General features: G+C 39.2%; 1 protein-coding gene and 1 pseudogene across 1 annotated transcript; one reads left to right on the forward strand and one right to left on the reverse strand.

Moving 5' to 3' along the window:
• The window catches only part of LOC132606250 (11-beta-hydroxysteroid dehydrogenase B-like), a 39,138-nt pseudogene extending 19,394 nt beyond the window's left edge, over positions 1 to 19,744 (forward strand).
• Positions 19,745 to 20,640: 896 nt separating this feature from the next.
• LOC132605121 (ethylene-responsive transcription factor ERF020) lies at positions 20,641 to 21,366 on the reverse strand. The gene has a single exon (XM_060318381.1). It carries the CDS (start codon positions 21,304 to 21,306, stop codon positions 20,899 to 20,901), a length of 408 nt encoding a protein of 135 aa, XP_060174364.1. The 5' UTR covers positions 21,307 to 21,366; the 3' UTR covers positions 20,641 to 20,898.
• Between the last annotated feature and the right edge of the window lie 218 nt (positions 21,367 to 21,584).

Genomic DNA, 21,584 nt, shown 5'->3' on the forward strand with positions numbered 1-21,584 from the left:
ATTGCAATACAGTTCGTAAATTGGCAGTCGTAAACTGCCATGCAAGGTTTCAACTTTCTGCCAGCCGAGGAAATTGTTAAATACGACCAGGTGGACGGACCGTAAAGTGATTTACGGCCCGTAAACCATGGTCGTAAACCACCATGAAGGCAGCCCAGCTTCTGGTTCTGGAAATGGTTAATTACGCCCATGGAGGACGAGCCGTATAGTGGAATACGGGCCGTAAACCTCCATGGACTACCACTGTTCACCCAACACAGATTTTTCAATTCATTAAATGTGAGGATCAAGACTTGTCTTATTTCATTACAACATTACACCACTTCTCTCTACATTTATTATATGAGTTTTCAAGGATTATAAGCCATCAATAACATTAAGACAAGTGAATCAAGGATAAGGGAATCATCAAGGATCATCCAAGTCAAGAAATCCAAATGGAGAAAAACTAGGGTTTTGCTCAAAGAGGAGTATTATCAACCAAAGCTTGTTCCTACAACTTCTAAGGTAAGATTCATGATTTTTACAAGATGTTTAAGGTATTGGAGAATTAAAATACATGGATTGTAGAAAATGTGGTCAACTAGGTCATGAATGGTGAATAGTGACATTTTGAGGAATAGTTTGAATTGAATTATGAATGTTGTTGTGTTACGATATGAATGTATTATAAATGGTACTAAGATCATGAACTAGACACTTTATACGAATGGACGAAGTTGGATGTTATGACCATGAATATGGGTGAATTAGAGGCAAATTAAGGAATCTAGATAATGTGGATAATGTGAGTGACTAATGGCCATCGTTATGATATTAATGAAGGTATAGACGCTAGCATTGGAAGGAAGCGTGCAAGTGTAGAATAGTCCGACGGAAAGGTATGTAAGGCTAACCCTTCTTTCATAAGGCATGATTCTTGGCCAAACTTCTAATTCCTCTATATGAGTATGTTGTATTCAAGTGATTGACATTCCGAGCTCATAAGCTCACGATCCTTAACATGTACTACGATTGTACTACGCCCCTCATATGACGAGTTAGCAATAATGACGAAGATAGTGATGACAATGATAATAATAATGATTCTAAAGGTGCCTACGGGCTATTATATTCACATGTGCCTATGAAGAGCTATAATGACACCCCGAGCTTATAATGCCGGGTAGAATATATGTATATGGACGTATATATGTATATGATTATGTATAAAGTATGTATACGATTACGTAACGCGCGCACACCTCTGCAGATGGTACGGATAACCCTGAAGCCTTGGTAGGGCCAGGTAGAAATAACATTGAGCCTTGGTGGGCTAAGTACGTATGAAACACCGAACCTTATGGTCGGGCACGCTATGTATGTATATAAGTGTATGGATATGTGTATAATATGAATATGAATGTGAAAAGACTATGTATACGAATACGAATAAGGACATGTATGCGAATATGAGCCCAAGTAGGGTACGAGCACTATTATGAAATACGAATGAGAAATGGAAAGTTCCTATGAAAGGCAGGTAAGTGCCATGATGATGATATTATTGTCTTCCCTCCTATGCTATTTCATATGTTGTTCATGATGCTTATTTATTGATGTTGCTCATGCTTTACATACTCAGTACATTCTTCGTACTGACGTCCTTTTGTTTGTGGACGCTGCGTCATGCCCGCAGGTGCACAGGGAGACAGACTTGATCCATAGCTGCCTATTTGGAGATTACATAGAGAGCTCCATTTCCTTCGGAGCCATATCTTTTGGGTACTCATTCTTTTGTGTACATAATTATGGGCATAGAGGGGTCCTGTCCCGCTCATACGATATGTCACACTCTTAGAGGCTCGTAGTCATGTGTCTGTGGGTAGAGATGTTCGGCCATGTCGGCCCATGTTTTATATATCTTTTGTTGGCCTCGTCAGCCTTGTACTTATGATGTGGCATAGATGCCTATGATATGTTAAATGATGATGGTCGTCTAATGGGATCAATATGATTAACGATAAAAGAAAAAGCACGAATTGACTTATGGTTCACCTAGATGTTATGTTATGTACGATAAGGGGGTGCCCGGGTGGGGTAGCACCGGGTGATCGTCGCGGCCCCCTCGCCGGGTCGTGACAGTTAGTCCCAGAGTGCGGCTGAATCTCAGTCCTCCCATTCAGTACCTATATTAGAGGAGTGTGAGAGAGCCTCAGCCCCAGCTCCAGCGCCTCCGGTTCCTCCACCGGATGCTTCAGGCCAAGATGTGAAAGAGGTTATACATTTGCTTACTCAATTGGTTGTTGCTCAGACTCGGTGGCAAAGTGCAGGGAAAGGTGATAGGGCTGTTAGTGCAAGGGCCCATGAATTCATTACCTTGAACCCTCCGGAATTCTTTGGATCAAAACCGGATGAGGACCCTCAGGACTTTATTGATGGTATGTTGAGGACGCTTAGATTGATACATGTTTCGGACACCGAACCGGTGGTGTTAGCGTCATATAGATTGAGAGATGTTTCGATCCATTGGTACACTGTTTGGATGGCTTCACGGGGAGCCAATGCACCTCCCCCGGTATGGCAAGAGTTTGTTGATGCTTTCCTCCGACATTATATGCCTCCAGAAGTTCGGCGAGCTAGAGCCGATAACCTTTTGAATTTGATGCAAGGTAGCATGAGTGCTTTAGAGTATAGTCTCCGCTTCAATTCTTTGGCTAGGTATGCTTCGGCCATGGTAGCGGATATGCGTGACCGAGTGCACCGATTTGTGAAAGGCCTAGGGCCATATTTGATGGATAGGTGTTTGACTGCGTCCCTTCAGGACAATATGGATATTGCACGCATACAGGCTCATGCTCAGAACTTAGAAGAAAATCTGCAACAACAAAGAAGTGAACGCGAGCATGATAGGGGACATAGCAAGAGGGCTAGATCTTCGGGTCCGATGAGCGAGTTCAGAGGTGGGCACGGGCAGCAGTTTTCTAGGCATTCAGGACATTCTATGATTAGTGTGCCTCCACGGTTTTCAGGCCAGATATTTGATAGATCTACTCGTTCCGGGCTGAGTCAGAGTTTTTCAGGGTCTCAGTTCAAAGGTGATTCGGGTTAGGCAAGGCCACCCGTACCATGATGTTCCCAGTGTGGGAAGTTACATTGGGGTCAGTGCAGGTCGGGTTCAGAGATTTTCTATTCATGTGGTCGACCAGGCCATATCATGCGTGATTGCCACTCAGTTCATGATAGGGGTAGGACCCAGCCTTCAGGGTCAGTAGCCAGATCTTCATCTTCTATGCGCTTTATGGGGCCAGGTTCACATGCGCCAGTCGGCCATGGTAGAGGTAGAGGGAGAGTCCCCAGTTCTAGCTGTCCTCAGTACCGTATTTATGCTTTGGCTGGACGCCAAGATCTTGAGTCTTCCCCTGATGTGGTCACAGGTATATTATTGGTATTTTCTCATGATGTATATGCTTTGATAGATCCGGGCTCCATATTGTCATATGTTACTCCGTATATTGCGGGTCGATTTAGAGTCGAATCGGAGTCGATCAAACCTTTTGAGGTGTCTACACCCGTTGGTGAATCGGTAATAGCTAACCGGGTATATAGAAACTGTATAGTTGTGATTTGTGACCGCCATACTATAGTTGACTTGCATGAGCTAAAAATGGTGGATTTTGATGTAATTATAGGCATGGATTGGTTGGCTTCTTGCTATGCCAATGTTGATTGTAGAATGAAAGTGGTTCATTTCCAATTTCCGGGAGAACCAGTGGTAGAATGGAAAGGGAATGCGGCTTCACCAAAAGGTAGGTTTATTTCCTATCTAAAGGCAAGGAAAATGATCAAGAAAGGATGTATCTATCATCTAGTTCGGGTTCAAGATGTAGAAGCTGAATTGCCAACTCTTCAGTCGGTTCCTGTGGTGAATGAATTTTCGGATGTGTTCCCGGAAGAGCTTCCAGGCCTTTCTCCCGAGCGGGAGATTGATCTTGCTATTGATGTGTTGCCAGACACAAAGCCTATATCTATTCCTCCTTATAGAATGGCTCCCGTAAACTGAAAGAGTTGAAGGAGCAACTGAAAGACTTGCTTGAGAAAGGCTTTATTAGGCCTAGTTCATCCCCGTGGGGAGCACTCGTATTGTTCGTCTGAAAGAAAGATGGCTCCTTGAGAATGTGCATTGACTATCGGTAATTGAATAATGTGACGATTAAGAACAAATATCCTCTTCCGAGGATTGATGAATTATTTGATCAATTACAAGGCGCCAAATGGTTTTCAAAGATAGATTTGAGGTCCGAGTATCACCAAGTGAGAGTTAGGGAGAAAGATACCCCTATGACAGCCTTCAGAACAAGATATGGTCATTTTGAGTTCCGGGTAATGTCATTTGGGCTAACTAATGCGCCGACAGTATTTATGGATTTGATGAACGATGTGTTCAGGCCCTTCCTGGATTTATTTGTGATCGTATTTATCGACGATATCTTGGTGTATTCTAGATCCGAGGCAAAACATGAAGATCATTTGCGTACTGTCCTTAGAGTTCTTCGAACTCAAGAGTTGTTTGCAAAGTTTTCCAAATGTGAGTTTTGGTTGAACTGAGTGACATTTCTAGGGCACATTGTTGCAGCCGATGGTATTCAAGTGGATAATCAAAAGATTGAGGCCGTGAAGACTTGGCCAAGGCCCACAAAACCTACGGAGGTTCGTAGCTTTCTGGGCTTAGCAGGTTATTACAGGAGATTTGTCGAAGGTTTTTCTTCCATTTCTGCACCACTCACAAAGTTGACCCAGAAATCAGCAAAGTTTCAGTGGACAGATGCTTGTGAACGTAGCTTCTAAGAGTTGAAAGATAGATTGACTTCCGCCCCAGTCTTGACACTTCTAGAGGGATTGGAATGGTATGTCGTTTATTGTGATGCTTCAGGCGTTGGGCTAGGCTGTGTGTTGATGCAACAGGGTAAGGTGATTGCGTATGCTTCAAGGCAATTGCGGAAACATGAGAAGAATTATCCAACCCATGATCTAGAATTGGCCGCAGTGGTTCATGCATTAAAGATGTGGAGACATTATTTATATGGCGTTCATGTGGATATTTATATAGATCATAAGAGTCTTCAGTATATCTTCAAGCAGAAAGAGTTGAATTTGTGGCAACGATGATGGTTGGATTTGTGCCACTCATTGAATTTGCTTACAATAATAGTTATCATTCTAGCATTCAAATGACATCGTATGAGGCTTTATATGGGCGAAAGTGTAGATCCCCAATTGGGTGGTTTGAAACAGGAGAGGCTAAATTGATAGGGCCAGACTTGGTCCAGCAAGCCATAGAGAAGGTTAAGCTCATACAAGATCGGTTGTTAGCAGCCCAAAGTCGTCAAAAGTCCTATGCGGATAATCGTCGAAGGGGCTTAGAGCTCCAAGAGAAAGATTGAGTATTCTTGAAAGTGCCACCAATGAAGGTGTAATGAGATTTGGCAAAAAGGGGAAGCTTAGTCCCCGGTACATTGGACCTTATAAGATCGTGCGCAAAATAGGCAAAGTGGCCTATGAGTTAGATCTACCTCTGGATTTGGAGTCAGTCCATCCAGTTTTCCATGTCTCGATGCTTCGTAAATGTATTAGAGATCCTACTAGGATCGTGCCAGTAAATGATGTTCAAGTGACGGAAAAGCTGACTTATGAAGAGGTACCCATTGCCATACTAGATAGGCAAGTACGGAGGCTTAGAAACAAAGTAGTGGCCTCAGTTAAGTTGTTATGGAGAAACAATAAACGAGAAGAAATGACATGGGAAGCGGAAGAAAATATGCGATCCAAGTACCCACATTTATTTCAGCCCTTAGAAGAAATCCAAGATGAGACGTCAACATCATAAGGTATGTATATTTTCCTTTTTATGCTTTTGGGTCGTGTGTGGCCAAATGCTATTGCAATTATGTTGTGGCCCTGTGAGGCATTGTTATTATGGGTTGTTGTGACAGGATGGTAGTGTCATATTACAGGGAAAACTTTGGCGAAATTTTCGTAGAATTCTCGAGTATTTAACATTCGAGGACGAATGTTCCAAAAAGGGGGGGGGGGGGGGGGAATGTTACACCTCAGAACTATGGGTTGCCGAGCGGTGGATGGACTAACGTAAGTTAAGGTGTACATGATGTCCCTACAAGTAAGAAGGGATGCTTAATGATTCTAATTAAGATTCCAAAGAAGTTGAGGCAAGGGAGAAAAGTTCGTCAAATGAGACTTCACTGCAGTCCTGAGAAAGGGGGATTCGACGGTCGTTCTTTGTACCGTCAGACGGGTCGACGCTTAGTCGATTGTGCCGTAGAATTGAGTTAGCGCGAAGACCAATCGACGGAGCCTATCGACGCTCCATCGATCAGTTCGACGGACCGTCCTTCTCACCGTAGAATGAAAAGAAACGACAGGTTGCTCACTGGAAATTTAACGACTGGTCGGGGACAGATTGGTTCATTAAATAAGGGATTCAAGTCTTATTTCATTTCATTTCCATGTCACACCCCTTCTCTCTAGAACATCTCTCTACATATATTCCACAAGAATTCAAAAGGTATTAGTGATCAACCATATAAACTAAGTGAATCAAGTGTAAGAAACCCATTAAAGATTATCCAAGTCAAGAAACCTCATTGAAGATGAACTAGGGTTTTGGCTCAAGTGAAGTATTTCCACCCAAAGCTTGTTCCTACAACATCTAAGGTAAGATTTATGGTATTTCCATGTTGTTTAAGGTATTTGAAAGTTGAAATACTTGGATTGTAGAAGGATATAGAAAAATAGGTCATGGATGTGGAATAGTATCATTTTGAGTAATAGCTTGAATTGAGTTATGATTCTTGATGTGTTGTGATATGAATATGTTATAAATTATGTTAAGAATGTGAGATAGACATTGTGTATGAATGAATGTAAATGTGTGTTATGACCATTAATATGGATGAATTGGGGCGAAATGAGAAGTAAGGATAATGTAGGTGAATAAAGGCTATTGTGATGATATTGTGAATGTTATTATTGATGTTTGGGAGTTGATATACGCTACGAAGGAATGTCGTATAAATAAAGGAGACGCTGTCCGATTTTCTCTAGTTTTGGTCATGTATGCTAGCTATCGATTTCTAATGATAGTATGACTTTAATGAAGGTAGAAACGCGAACGTTGAAGGAGATCGTGCAAGTGGTAAATAGTTGAACGGAAAGGTATGTAAGGCTAACCCTTCTTTCATAAGGCATGGTTCTTTGGCCAATCATCTAAATGTCTCATAAGTCAATGATGTCCTCTAAATGATTCTATCTTCAGAGCTATTAAGCTCATGATTCTTGATACGTATTACGATTGTACTAAGTTCCTCATATGACGAGTAAGCCTATAAAGATAGATGTAATGAATGACGATAATAGTGATAATGATATGGATGACGACTATAATGGTAATGGCGATGAAGATAACGATGACGATGATGATAGTGATGATAATACTAAGATGCTTATGAGCTATTATGTATGTGTATCTGTGTATGACTATTATGGAATCCCGAGCTTATGAGGCCAGGTAGAATATGTATATGATTTATGTAACGCGCGCACACCTCTGCAGATGGCACGGATAACCCTGAAGCCTTGGTCGGGCCAGGTAAATGTAACCCTGAAGCTTTGGTAGGGCCAGGTAGATATAACCCTAAAGCCTTGGTAGGGCCAGGTATGTGTAACCTTGAGCCTTGGTTGGCCAAGTATGTATGAAACACCGATTCTTCATGGTCGGGTATGCTATGCAAATGCTATGTATATGATATGATTATGTATATGATATAGATATGAGTATGAATACGAACATGAAACGTATACGAATAAGACTACTTATATGAATATGATTATGGACGCAATGTAAATGAGTACGGATACGGATATGGATGTATGTACACGAATACGCGCTAAAAATAGAATGTCCCTATGATAAGCAAGTAAGTGCTTATGACGTTGATACTGCTATCTCCCCTCCTATGCTATTTCTCATATTGCTTATTATGCTTCTATATTGATGTTGATCATGCTTTACATACTCAGTACATTCTTCGTGCTGACGTCCTTTTGTTTGTGGACACTGCGTCATGCCCGCAGGTGCCCAGGGAGACATACTTGATCCATACCTACATTCTCAGGGACTATATAGCAGAGCTCCATTTCATTCGAAGCTATAGCTTTTGGGTACTTATTCTTTTGTGTACATAATTATGGGCATAGCGGGGTCCTGTGCCACCTATATGTTATGGCATACTCTCCTTAGAGGCTCGTAGATATGGTTAGATGTGTTTGGCCTTATCGGCCTATATTTTGGATTTCATTTTGTTAGCCTCGTCGGCTTATGTATATTGATATGGGCATAGATGCCAATGATGATATAAAAGTGTTGTTGTCCAATGGGACTCGTATGATTGATGAATGGAAATGTACGATTTAGTTTGTGGCTCACCTAGATGTAAGTGTAAAGGTACACTAAGGGGTGCCCGGGTGGGCTAGCACCGGGTGCCCGTCGCAGCCCTCCGATTGGGTCGTGACATTAATGATCACCTATTGCTCAGTGTCCATTAATACTTCCACATCAATTCCTTCAACAAAAAAAATACCAAATCTTATTATTACAATTATGATTAGCAAACTATATACCCAATCTTCTCTTATATCTGTCAATTTGCCTTGCTTGTTGAAAAGGCTCCAATAAAGCTATGAGTACAAATTTATGATGTTTGTGCAGCATTTGAACTCTATGGAAAGCCTTCTGAGTATTAACTGATCTAATATTCCAAAAGAAGGATTTCATCATTGGAAATTAGATTTGTTAGTGACATTTCTCTTTGGAAGAATCCTAGTTGGTTGCACCTCTCCATCACCTTTGGATCCTGTTTGAGTTTTCTTACCTTGGATCTTAGCAGACCCAATTTCTCCACCATTCCTGGTCTTCATTCCCTTCTTAGAATTGTTGACTTCTTTGTGAATCACATCAGCAGTTTTAGAAATATCAGTCTTGTGCTGCAATAAATCCTCTTCTTCTATCTTGTTGAGGTCTGAATTCTTGCCTGATTGATTCTGCAACAAATCTTCTTCATTGGTTTTCTCCATACAGATCAGATTATGAGAAACTAAAGCATGCAATTCTTTAGTAGGAGATACTTTTTTAGGCACAGACATCATTTGATTATTCTCCTACATCACCAGCATATTAACATCAACCTTCAAGACATTGTCTTCTGTAACAGGTGGGTAACAACCTTTAGAATAAGCTTCATTAATTTGATTGCCTTGTGAATTCTCTTTTGCATCTTCTGTATTAACAATTCTATCCTTCTTTGCATCTACTGTTTCTTCATTCAAAACTTTGGCATTGTCATCAATATGATCCTCATGCATGCTATTTTCCAGTCCGATGATCTCCCTTCCTTCATTTGCAATATGAGCTACTGTACTACATTCATCCATTACCACTGGATCCTTAATCATATCTTCAGTCTCATTCTCTTGATATAGGACTAGAGCTAGCCCTGAGGATGCAGGCTCCTGATCCTCATGGCAAATTGGTAGAATGACACATGATTCTTCTTTTGCTATTGGCAGTTGATTAATACATTTCTCTTCCTGCTTTCTAGCTGCCTCCTTTGTGATATCATTTTCACCCTCATCAGTACCATCCTTACATCCCAGTTAAGGATTATATTTAACTTCTTGAATACTTATCCCTGAGATAATTTGAAATGCCTCCTCCTCTAACACATCAATTTTATCAGATGGAGAACTTTCAGTAGCCTCTCCCCCTTTCTTTTGTTTTTCAGTGTCTGCTGGGGATCTTTCAGAGGTGCTTACCACATGATTGAAATTATTTTCCACCCAATCTTTAGTGCTCAACTTAAGAGTTTGCACTACCTGATCCTCAACACTTTCCTGAATAACATTTTCTACATTGGAAGTAACCACTTCTGCTGCATTATTCACTTTGCTAGATTCCTCCTCCTCATTAATTATTGATAGAACATCAAACTTGTTTGTGCTGACCACTAAATCTTGATTCTTTGTCTTGTCACCCTCAATACCATTGTGATTACTATGATCACCTTTGTTTTCCCCTCCAATTGATTCTACATAATTCTTTGATCCAGGATAAGTCACCACCTTACAACTAGATAACACCTTAGGAAGAAATGTCTGAATAGGTTTTTGCCATCCTCTATAACCTCTTCTATTCTCCTTCTTCCTTTGTTCTTGCCTAGGCTCTTCCATCCTCTCCTTATCATCACTTTGAACCTGATCAGCATCTTTATCCCATTGGTCAGTAGTTTTATCAATCTCTGGATGCAGTACTCGACATTCATCATTAGAGTGACCTTGTGACATACATTCAGTACAGTACTTAGGAAGATGATCGTATTGAATCCTCACTCTAACACTACGAGTCTCCTTAGTATCTCCATCTTCTATATCCATCATCACAAACTTAGGAAAATTTGCCAATAAATCCACTTGCACTTTAACCTTAGCACAGTTTGGTCTAGTTTTCTTAACAATGGCAAGATCCAATTGTAATGGCTTTCCAACAGCAGAAGCTAGTGAGAATAATGGCTGTTTCACAAAAAACGTTGGTAGAAGATTTAGGAACGAGATCCATGCCACAGCAGTCATGGTTTCCTCATCAATCTTAAAGTTTGAATCATATATTAAAGGTCTCATTTGATAAGAGAATCCATCATTCAACTTGAGCCAAAAGGCACTCTTGGATGAAATCTTACTGAAATCTTCCAACCTAGTACATCGAATCAAAACGTGGCTGATTCTGAAAAAACCAACCTGACACCTTCCTTTAGCACCACATTGAGTTGGAATGATGGTCTTCAACTCTTCCAACTCAGGCTACCCGTATGAAAATTTACCAACAATTGCATATTGTAAATTCTCAATCACTTCCATTCTTGCAACTCCACTTGATGTCCATTTTACGTAAGGAATCCCATCTATGTAAGCAATCTTCTTCAAAGGCATAGGATAACATTCATGCATGGCTACATCTTCTAGATCTTTCAATGTATTAACATATGAAGTGGTAGTGATAGTGGGAGGAAATGGATGAGTAGGGTTGTTAGCGGGTAGTGTCGTTGATGGTAGAGGTGGGAAGTATGATGATAATGAGATATCCAAAGGCTAGCCAGCCGTCAAGTCGTTAATGGTAGAGGTGGGAAGTGTGATGATAATGTGATATCCAAAGGCTGGTAGGTGGAAAGTCTCAATTCAATGCTGCGGTTGATGACCGTAGCAATAGTCAAAGGCACTGGAGGGAAGCCGCTTGGGAGGTGGCTTATGCTGTTGAAAGCCTAGCTCATCCTAGCATGGCATATCTGTATCCCCTGATAATGATCATTCCTATTCGATATCATGAATAGGTATGCCTGTCAACCATTTCTATATGCGAGATGGAGGGCAGCTTTGGTTTGGAGCTATTCCCATTAGGCTGCTTTTGGCTGGCCAATGGGTGGCGCCACCATGTGACTACGTTAGGGTTAGGGTTAGGGTTTGCATGGGAGAGAGAAAAGAGATTTTTTTGAGGAGGTTTTTCTATAAACAAAATATTACAATAACTAAATAGATTTATTTTTTTGCTTAAATCAAAACCCTCTTGAACGGCCTTATCCAATGACCTCTACCTTGTCGGCTTGGCTTAACTATAGAGCAACAGTGTAGACCAACATTAAATTATTGTATAATTTTAAAATGCATTATGTAAGTAGCCTCCAATTTGTAAAACAATTCTAAAAGAAACTTTTCTTTGACCAATTAAACTAAACTGGATTTTATAACTCTGTGTGTTATCTTCAGAAGAAATATTGTTGTAAATTTAGGTCAAGTTGATGGAATATATGACATCATGATTTGCTAAAGTAGCACAACTTCATACAATGAATTGAAAAAGTAGTTCTTTTCAAGAAGACTCCTTAAACTTTAGCACGATCAAGGACATCTTCATTTTCAAATTGAGCTACTACTACTATCAGTAGTGGTCAAAAGATCAACTTATGCCCACTACATAGAATTTTTTGAAAAGAATCTGCCATTACATATTTGTAATTTGAATACAACGTTTCCTAAAACCCCCGCTTGTTGTTCAAAAGGAAAGATTATTCCTACAAAATCAAATATTTATGGTACCTTGGTCTTTCACCTAGAAGATACCTTGGTAGATAGCATTGAATTTTATATAAATACATAAAAATTATCTTGGATAATCATAGGTGCAAGCTAGTTATTTACAATTTTCGTCTCATTAATCTTTTGTGAATCGCATCAACAATATTGAAAATGTTGTAGAGTCTTGATTTTGTTATCTGTGATGTTAGCAAATTGGATATGAATATGCAAAGAAGAGAACAAATCTTGTCTTGGTTGCACGGAGAGAAAATAGACTGTGGGGAATCCGCGAGAAATCTAGGCAACTAGGTGCAAAAAAATGTGCTGATAACGACTGCAGATGCTGTCAAGGAAGATGATTGTAGGAGATTCATCACCGAGACTGTAAATTTTTATGGGTGTGGTAAGTGCAAGTTACGTTTGCCTCATTTCGTTAATAATGACTCCAAATGTAATTAAAGTAGGGTCTCTAGCCTTAGGGTAGCAACAACAAGCTAACTATCGATCTATTAAAGTACTTCTCATTTATATCAGAGATCACAAACCAAATAGGGTATATATAATGACAACTTCCTGATGCCTGAAATCTTACTTCCCTTCTAGTCATTCCAACATATTTTGACCTAAGCAAGTGATACACGTTTTTGGATTCTTATGTTTAACCCGAAAGCATAGAAAATTACCGATTGTAAACAATCACGTGAAAGAGGTATTTCCCTGTGAAAGATGTCTTTACATTGTACACATCCTGTGATCAACATCTCTTTCTCCTTAGTCTTAAGCGTGTTGGGAAGAAACAAGCAACAATCAAATTGCACGATGAGGTAACAACGGAAGAAATACCCAAGTCAAAAATTCCCACTCTATTTGAACCAAGAGAAGACAATAAACACTAGCACAAATGAAAATCCGGACGACAACTATACCAACAACAATATAGCAAAGCAAGAAAAAGTAAATCAATGCAAGAGACACCAAATTTACGTGGTAAAGCCCCTTCAAGGTGAAGAGGAAACATCCACGGGATATCCGGCCAAAAAAAGATCCACTATAATCAACAAGAGTTACAAAAATGTTCTACAAATGTAGACGGAGCAACAATACATAAAAGATAGCACCAAAACTAGTGAAGAAAGGAGAGAAATCACCCCAAAAAATGAGCTACGGTTCGTACTCGAAAAATGGATCTACAGAACACAAACTACGATCTTCACCGTTGAAATCAAATAACCAAAAGTTTAGAACCCCCAAATCAAATTTCAGCACAATCCAACGGTTAATGAATTGGGAAATGCAATTTAAAGCGGACTGCTGTAGCAGAAAATTTCTGGACGAAAATCTGCTTCCTCTCTCACGTTTTTATCTCTATATGGCTACTATGAATTCACTCTTGTGTTATTGAAATAAGACCTAAGTTGATCCTATATATAGAGAATTTTAGGACAAAAGTAGCCTGATCCAAATTGGATTGGGTTTTATTAATCCAATTCCACATAGGAAGGGAAAACCCAAAAACCCAACAATTCTCCCCCTCCCGACTATGTGGAGGAAACCGTCATCCCGGAGATCATGCAACACTCTAAATCTAGACTTGTAGCCAAGCCCAGAACAACCCGAATGGATGACATCTTCACAACTGGAGAAAAGATTTCATCAAAATCAACTCCCTTTTTCTCTTTAAAGCCCTTGACAACCAATCTAGCCTTGTACCGTAGAACTAGATTACCATCTTCATGTTTCACCCTGAAAATCCACCTGTTTTTCAAAGATTTTGTCTCTAGGAAGCTTAACCAGATCAAATTTATAATTATCATGCAATGATTTAATCTCATCTTGGATAGCATCAAATGACCTTTCTTTTTCTTAACTATCCATGGCTTCATCAAAACTTTTAGGTTCTCCCCCATCACTCAAGAGTACAAACTCATTAAGAGAATAACGAGATGAAGGTACTTTCTGTCTAATAGATCTTCTGAGAGAACTCTCTGGAGCATCAATAGCAGCTGGTTGCACATCATACTGGTCATTCTGAACATGATCATTATCTTCATTATCAACTTGAATTTTATTATTTTGAAGATTTTCTTCAGGTTCAATAATCACAGGAACTGGATCAACATCAACTAAGCTCTCACTGCTCTGAGAATCAACCTTTTCAGCTTTGTCAAAATCTTCAATTGTCTGGTCTTCAAACAACACAACATCACGGCTTCTAATAACTTTTTTCTCAATGGGATCAAAGAAACGATAGCCAAATTTGTCTTGACCATAATCAATGAAGATACACTGCCTAGTTTTAACTTCCAGCTTTGACCTCTCATCCTTAGGAACATGCACAAAGGCCTTACACCCGAAGACTCTTAGATGACCATAAGAGACATCTTTACCAAACCAAACTCTGTCAGGGACATCACCATCCAAAGCAACAGTAGGAGATAAATTGATAACATAAGCAGCAGTATTAAGTGCTTCTGCCCAAAATGAATCTGACTACTTAGCATCTGAAAGCAAATATCTAACCCTCTCAACTAGAGTTCTGTTCATCCTCTCTGCTAAACCATTTAACTGATGAGTCTTTGGAGAAGTTTTCTGATGCCGAATATCTTGGTGTCTGCAATAATTATCAAAAGGACTAATGTATTCACCACCATTGTCTAAGCGGATGCATTTTACTTTCTTCCCTGTCTATCTTTCAACCAAGGCCTGAAAAGTCTTGAACACATCAAGTACTTGATCCTTGGACTTCAAAGGAAATACTCAGAGTTTGCGAGAATGATCATCAATAAAAGTCACAAAGTAAAGTGCACCACCACGAGAACTTACTTTAAAAGGACCACACAAATCAGAATGTACCAACTTCAGCAAATCAAGCTTTCTTGAAGGCGAATGACTCTGAAAAGAAACTCTTTTCTGTTTCCCGACTAAGCAATGAACAATCTCTTTAACTTTGCTTTTTTCATTCCAGAAAACAAATTCTTCTTAGCCAAATTATCAATCCCCTTCTCGCTCATATGACTCAACCTTCTATGCCATAACTCTGATGAAGTATCATTCTCCACCAAATTTACTGAGTCACCACAAATGAAGTCCTGAAATAACTACAAGTCTGATATCTTGTTACCTCGAGCCACAATCATTGAACCTCTAAGAAGTTTCCACTGGCCACCACCAACGGTTTGATCATAACCTTCATCATCAAGTGTTCCTACAGAAATTAAATTCAGACAAACAGCTGAAGCATGCTTGACATTATTAAGAACCAACCTCGAACCATTCTTACTTTTCAAGAAAACTGTGTCAATGCCAAATACCTCAACTTCACTATCATTGCCCATTCGTAACATCCCAAATTATCTGGAGTATAAGAAGAAAATAATTCCTTCTTTGGCGTAACATGAGAAGTGGCATCTAAATCCACAAACCAGGCAGACTCATCACAAACAAGATTGATATCATTTTTACCACAAGCAACAAGAAGATGATTTTCAGCAACAATAGCAACACGTTTTTCATTATCGCTATCTTTCTTTTGCTTTTGTTGGTCTCTCTTAAACCTGTAGCATTATTTCTTGATGTGCCCTTGTAAGTGACAATAGTCACATGTAAGATTCTTGTACCTGGAGGATCTTGACTTGCTTCTACTTTTGCCTCTGTCATTTTGACCTCTGAAACTGCTTCTGCCCCTGTCTTCAGTAACCAAAACATCGGAGTGTGAAGCTGAAGAAGACGAAGCTTGAGATCTTCTTCTCATCTCTTCATTCAAAACACTACTCTTAGCATATTCCATAGTTACACCATCACTGGGAGCAGAATTAGTCAAAGAAACTCGAAGAGTTTCCCAAGAGTCTGGCAGAGTATTAAGAAGCCAAAGTCCTTGTATTTCTTCATCAAACTTGACACCCATTCCAGACAGCTGATGAAGGACACCCTGACAATCATTGATATGATAAAAAATAGGACTGCCCTCTTTGTATCTAATATTTATCAATTGTTTCAGCAGGAACAACTTGCTATTGCCAGTCTTCGAAGCATAAAGTGTCTCGAGCTTTTCCCACAAGCTTTTAGCATTTGTCTCATTCATAATATGATTTCGAACATTATCTTCAACCTATTGCCTAATATAGCTACTAACCTGTAAGGGCTCAAATTCCAATTCTCATCTTTAATGGACTCGGGTTTCTTAGAAGCAAACACAGGTAAATGCAATTTCTTGACAAATAGAAGATCTTTCATCTTGCTTTTCCAAATATGATAATTACCGCCATTTAAACAAACCATCTTGCTCATATTTGCCTCCATCATTCAAATAGACGATCAACACAACCACAAGCTCTGATACCACTTTGTTGGGAAGAAACAAGCAACAACCAAATTGCACGACGAGGTAACAGCGGAAGAAATACCTAAGTCAAAACATCCCACACTATTTGAACCAAGAGAAGACAATAAACACTAGCACAAATGAAAATCCGGACAACAACTATACCAACAACAAAATAACAAAGCAAGCAAAAGTAAATCAATGCAAGAGACACCAAATTTATGTGATAAAACCCCCTTCAAGGTGAAGAGGAAACATCCACGGGATCTTCGGCCCACAAAAGCTCCACTATAATCAACAAGAGTTACAACAATGTTCTACATATAGCTACAATATCAATGCTAAAGACGGAGCAACAATACATAAAAGATAGCACCAAAACTAGTGAAGAAAGGAGAGAAATCACCCCCAAAATTGAGCTACTGTTCGTACTCGAAAACTGGAGCTACAGGCCACAACATCTGATCTCCACCATTGAAATCTAAGAACCAGATGTTAAGAAACCCCAGTTCAAATTTCAGCACGATCTAACGGTTAGCGAATTTGGAAACACAATTTAAAGCGGACTGCTGTAACAGAAAATTTCTGGACGAAAATCTGCTTTCGCTCTCATGTTTTTCTCTATCTATGGCAGCTATAAATTTACTCTTGTGTCATTAAAATAAGACCTAATTTGATCCTATATATAGAGAATTTTAGGACAAAAGTGGCCTGATCCAAATTGAATTGGGTTTTTTAATTCAATTCCACATGAGAAGTGAAAACTCAAAAACCTAACAAAGCCGTCGTTCTATTTTGATTTAAATGGATAGGAATTCGCGAGATATATATGAGCGGCGCTTTGGTTTGTAGCAAATGATTCCCCTTTCCCCTTAATCATCCTCTCATTACCTTGAGCCAAACATAATTTCTTAATGTTACTCCCTTCCTCATTGCATTATGAAGAGGCCGTAACTATACAGGCTTTTAGTCAAAACTAAAACTGTCTTTGAAATGCTATTTCGAGGTTATTACATTTCCTTCATTTGAACAGAACACATTACATGAAATCCGTGTCAAATAATCATATTCTGAAGCGGATATTATCTACAGATGGACTCTGATTTTATTGACCACGGACTCTCTGCTTTGGTTGCACTCTCTTGCTTTCTCAGTAGACCAAAAATTGATTTCATGTTCTATTTTTTTGAATCGTTTTCCTCTTTGAAATGAAGAATTTTGTTACTTATATTAGTTTTAGTGGCGTTTCAGATGTTCAAGTTTTTGTTTCTAAAAAACTGAATACCTTGTATCTGTTTTCACTTAGAAGTTTGTTCAATGAAAGGAGACAGTATTATTGTTTATTGACGTGCTTTGATCATGGGGAATATCACGTTGTAGTGAAAAGTTTAGCTGATACTCATTGCTGTTGCATTATTTGCAGTGGATCATCTTGTGAATATAGTAAGCTTAGGACATACTTTCTACCTGGAAGAAGCCACGGACACAAATTTGTTTCCCATTTTGATGGTATATGGAATATTAATTATTATCATTTAAAGTTGCGAATTGTTAGAATTCTCGTTCATTTGTATGAAAGAGCATTCAAATACTGCTGTTTCAACATTCTTTTCACTGTCATTATACGCTTTTCATATCCCTTAAATTCGGAGTTCAACTATGATTTTAAAGTCTTGAAGTTTTCCTTTTTTTAGGATATCAATTTCTGGGGTAATGTGTATCCAACCTACGTAGCTCTACCTTACCTGCGGCAAACGAGAGGTCGAGTCATCGTGAATGCATCAGCGGAGAACTGGTTACCCTTGCCAAGAATGAGCTTATACTCTGTAAGTATTGAACACCATATAGACCTTTAAACTGCATTTGTCCTGCTTTCTGAATTAACATTCTTAAGACCCCTCCTTTTGTCAGCATTCATAATTCACCTTAACAACGAAAGAATTTTGGTGGTATGCTTCTTTTCAGTTGTTTTCTTTTTCCTATTTGGTTTGAATAGGCAGCAAAAGCCGCAGTTATAAACTTTTACGAGACCCTGAGGTTAGAGGTGAAGGATGACGTCGGGATCACAATAGCGACGCACGGATGGATAGGGACTGAAATAACAAGAGGAAAATTCATGATGGAGGAAGGTGCAGATATGCAGTGGAAGGAAGAAAGGGAAGTATGACTCTCATCTCTCTTTGTGGAAATCAAATTCTCTGCCTATTCCAACACACTGCTACTTTCTTGTAAACCTCTACGCTTTCCTCAACACACTGATTTTTAGAGGCATAAAACAGCCATGCTTTCCTTTCTAAGCGGCATGAAACACACATCGTAGCTGTTTCAATGTGTAAAGGTTACATGCTTTACTTTTCCAAGCAGGACGGAACACACGTCATAGATGTTTTCAGGCATAAACTGCACATGTTCTCCATTTCAAAGCAGATGTTACCCTCCACCTCACTCCTCCACTATTGTAGGGGGTCGAAGACTTAGGATATTACGGATTATGGAGAAATTATAAACTTGATCTCACACTAGTTTTTAGTTTCTATAACTAGTACTAGTTGATACAAGGTTGTTGGAATGAGGTACATAGTGGTGTCCATTCTATAGGTAAGGGTTAGTTCTTCGCAGAGCTGAGATTGTTCATGTGAAATTGTAGTATATATTTTCCTTGTCATTTATGAGGATCTCAACTTTAGTTTATTTTAATATATTATTACTTCTTTTGGGTAACTTCTGGTAAGATGTCATGTCCCATCACATTACAATGTTTGGTTATGACTTTTGGTTTAAGGTTCGTGCATCCGAAAGTTCAGTGGAGGAATTTGCCAAGTTGATTGTGCAGGGAGCATGTCGGGGAGATCCATATGTGAAATATCCGGGCTGGTACGACATTTTCCTTCTCTATAGAGTCTTCGCGCCAAACGTCCTCCAATGGACATTTCGTGTGCTATTTGCACATCAAAGTGCTAGGAGAACTTCCTTTATTGGAACTGGAAGGTCTCTTCTGGAGTCATCCCCTTCCTCATCTCCATCCCTCCTCTTCCTCATCTTCTCCTCAGAGACACGGAGGGCATATCGTGATGCAAGAGCTGCTGAAAATGGAATGAAGACAACACCAAGACTCAAGTCTTTACTCTGATTTTCCATTGGATATGTTCAAGAATGTGTCTTTATCAAGATTTTGTGCAGATCATTGTAATATGATATTATCTGTTCTCGAGCTGAATAAACCAATAAACTTGGTTTTTGTGTTCTTGTCACTGCTTTTACCTTTTTTTTTTTTCTTTAGATGCAGCAGAGCACAACCACACCCTTTATTTGGCCCTATCAATGGAGTGAACTAGAACGCAGAGCAGCTTAACTGATGTACTTTTGATTGTTACCTAGTCAAGATTAAAGTAGGCACTTTCGGATAGGGGTGGAGCTAGTGCAATGGTTACAGGCTCACATGAAACCAGTAACTTTTGCCTAAACTATATATTTGTATTAACTCAGTCTATTGGTCCGTACTAGGTGAATCAGTCTATTTGTAGTATTAACTTGAGATCGCCTTAGGAACTCATTAACTTAAAATCCTTGATTCACCTTTGCATTCGTCTATTGGTCTGGTTACTATTGTAGTATTAACTTGAGATCGCCTTAGGAACTTATTAACTTAAAATCCTTGATCCACCTTTGCATTCTTGTATATATAGTAATATTGAATTTCTTCTATGTTATAAAGAAGGAAATTTTGGGCATATTATAGAATTTGATAAGGGATGTATCTTTACTTAGTTGTGGAGTAGTCCAGAACATAAGTTGTAAGTTTACGAGAATGCTGTTCCTTCCAATAGAGTAGACATTGTTATCCTGAAATATTCTCATGGACAACTTTCAAGAATTATAGACAAATTTGTACAGCACAAGGCAATCATAAATCAGTATGCATATGAAATAGCTATCGATGTCTATTTATTTTCTTAGAAGCCCTTTACCATTACAAATTACTCTTTTGATGTCTATCGAGCTTGAGTCTCAAGTACTGCTTGTTGTGTAATAAAATTTCCTATTAACTGTATTCAATCCGTTACTGAATGCTCTGGAAATTGACTGAGGGCCCACTCAAAGTAGAAATGAACATAGATATACAAAGATCCAAAAAACAAAAGTTTAAACCAAAGTATTACTTTGATATCTATTGCTCAAGATCATCAAAATTCATGAAAACCAACAAAACTTTTGCAAATGTGTACAAGTAAAGAAGGTGGCCCGGTGGTGATGACAGAGGAACGGGAGATAATGCCTTTTTTTTACTTTAGGCATCGGTATTCAAAATTCACTGGCTCGATTAATTTGAATTCATGTCAGATTGGTCCATTAAAAGGAGTAATGAAGGAGTAATGGACTAAGGGAATGTCCTTGACATATCAATAAAGATAATCTTCAACAGAAATGCTGAGAGCTTCATTTTGCCCATAATTATCAACACTTTGATCTTGCTGACCATCTCTTCCTTTAGTAACCAACTGTGCATCAATGGCCATACCAGCATCTGAGGCCACCTTTTGCACGGATCTTGGTGACATTCCACGTTGAACATTAGCCGGTAACATCAAAGGGAAGTTTAATTTATCTAACGACGACGATTCGCGAAGACAATAATAGGCTATGTCATGTGCTACAGCTGCAGCTTCAGGGGTAGTGTAAGTGCCTAGCCAAAGACGTTCACTGCTACCTGGAACGCGAATTTCCGACACCCATTTTCCCCATTTTCGTCGTCGAATACCTTTGTACTTTGCACTTGTGCTGCTACCACCTTCATCTGAGCTGCTCATCTTGCTAAAATTATGGTGAAAGGTGTTGAGTACTTTGCTAGATATGTTTGACAAAAAGTAGTGTTGGTTATTTATAGGTTGAAGATTGTGCAAGTCAAAGGCCCATGTGGACATAGAATAAGCACTGAGGTAAATGGTCAAATTTAAATAGGCTTATGCAAGTTGAAGCAACGTAGACTAGGTATTGATCCATTTGAAGGGGCAAATTATTGGAAAGAGAAAAAAAAAATGAAAAACAGGTTGTGGAGATGATGGAAATTTGTGGCATAAGAATTTAT

The sequence above is a fragment of the Lycium barbarum genome, chromosome 8 (genome assembly GCF_019175385.1).
Source record: "Lycium barbarum isolate Lr01 chromosome 8, ASM1917538v2, whole genome shotgun sequence".
NCBI lineage: Eukaryota > Viridiplantae > Streptophyta > Magnoliopsida > Solanales > Solanaceae > Lycium > Lycium barbarum.

Coding starts and splice junctions, on each gene's coding strand:
- LOC132605121 (XM_060318381.1), bottom strand. CDS start 21,306: ATGAGCAGCTCAGATGAAGGTGGTAGCAGCACAAGTGCAAAGTACAAA.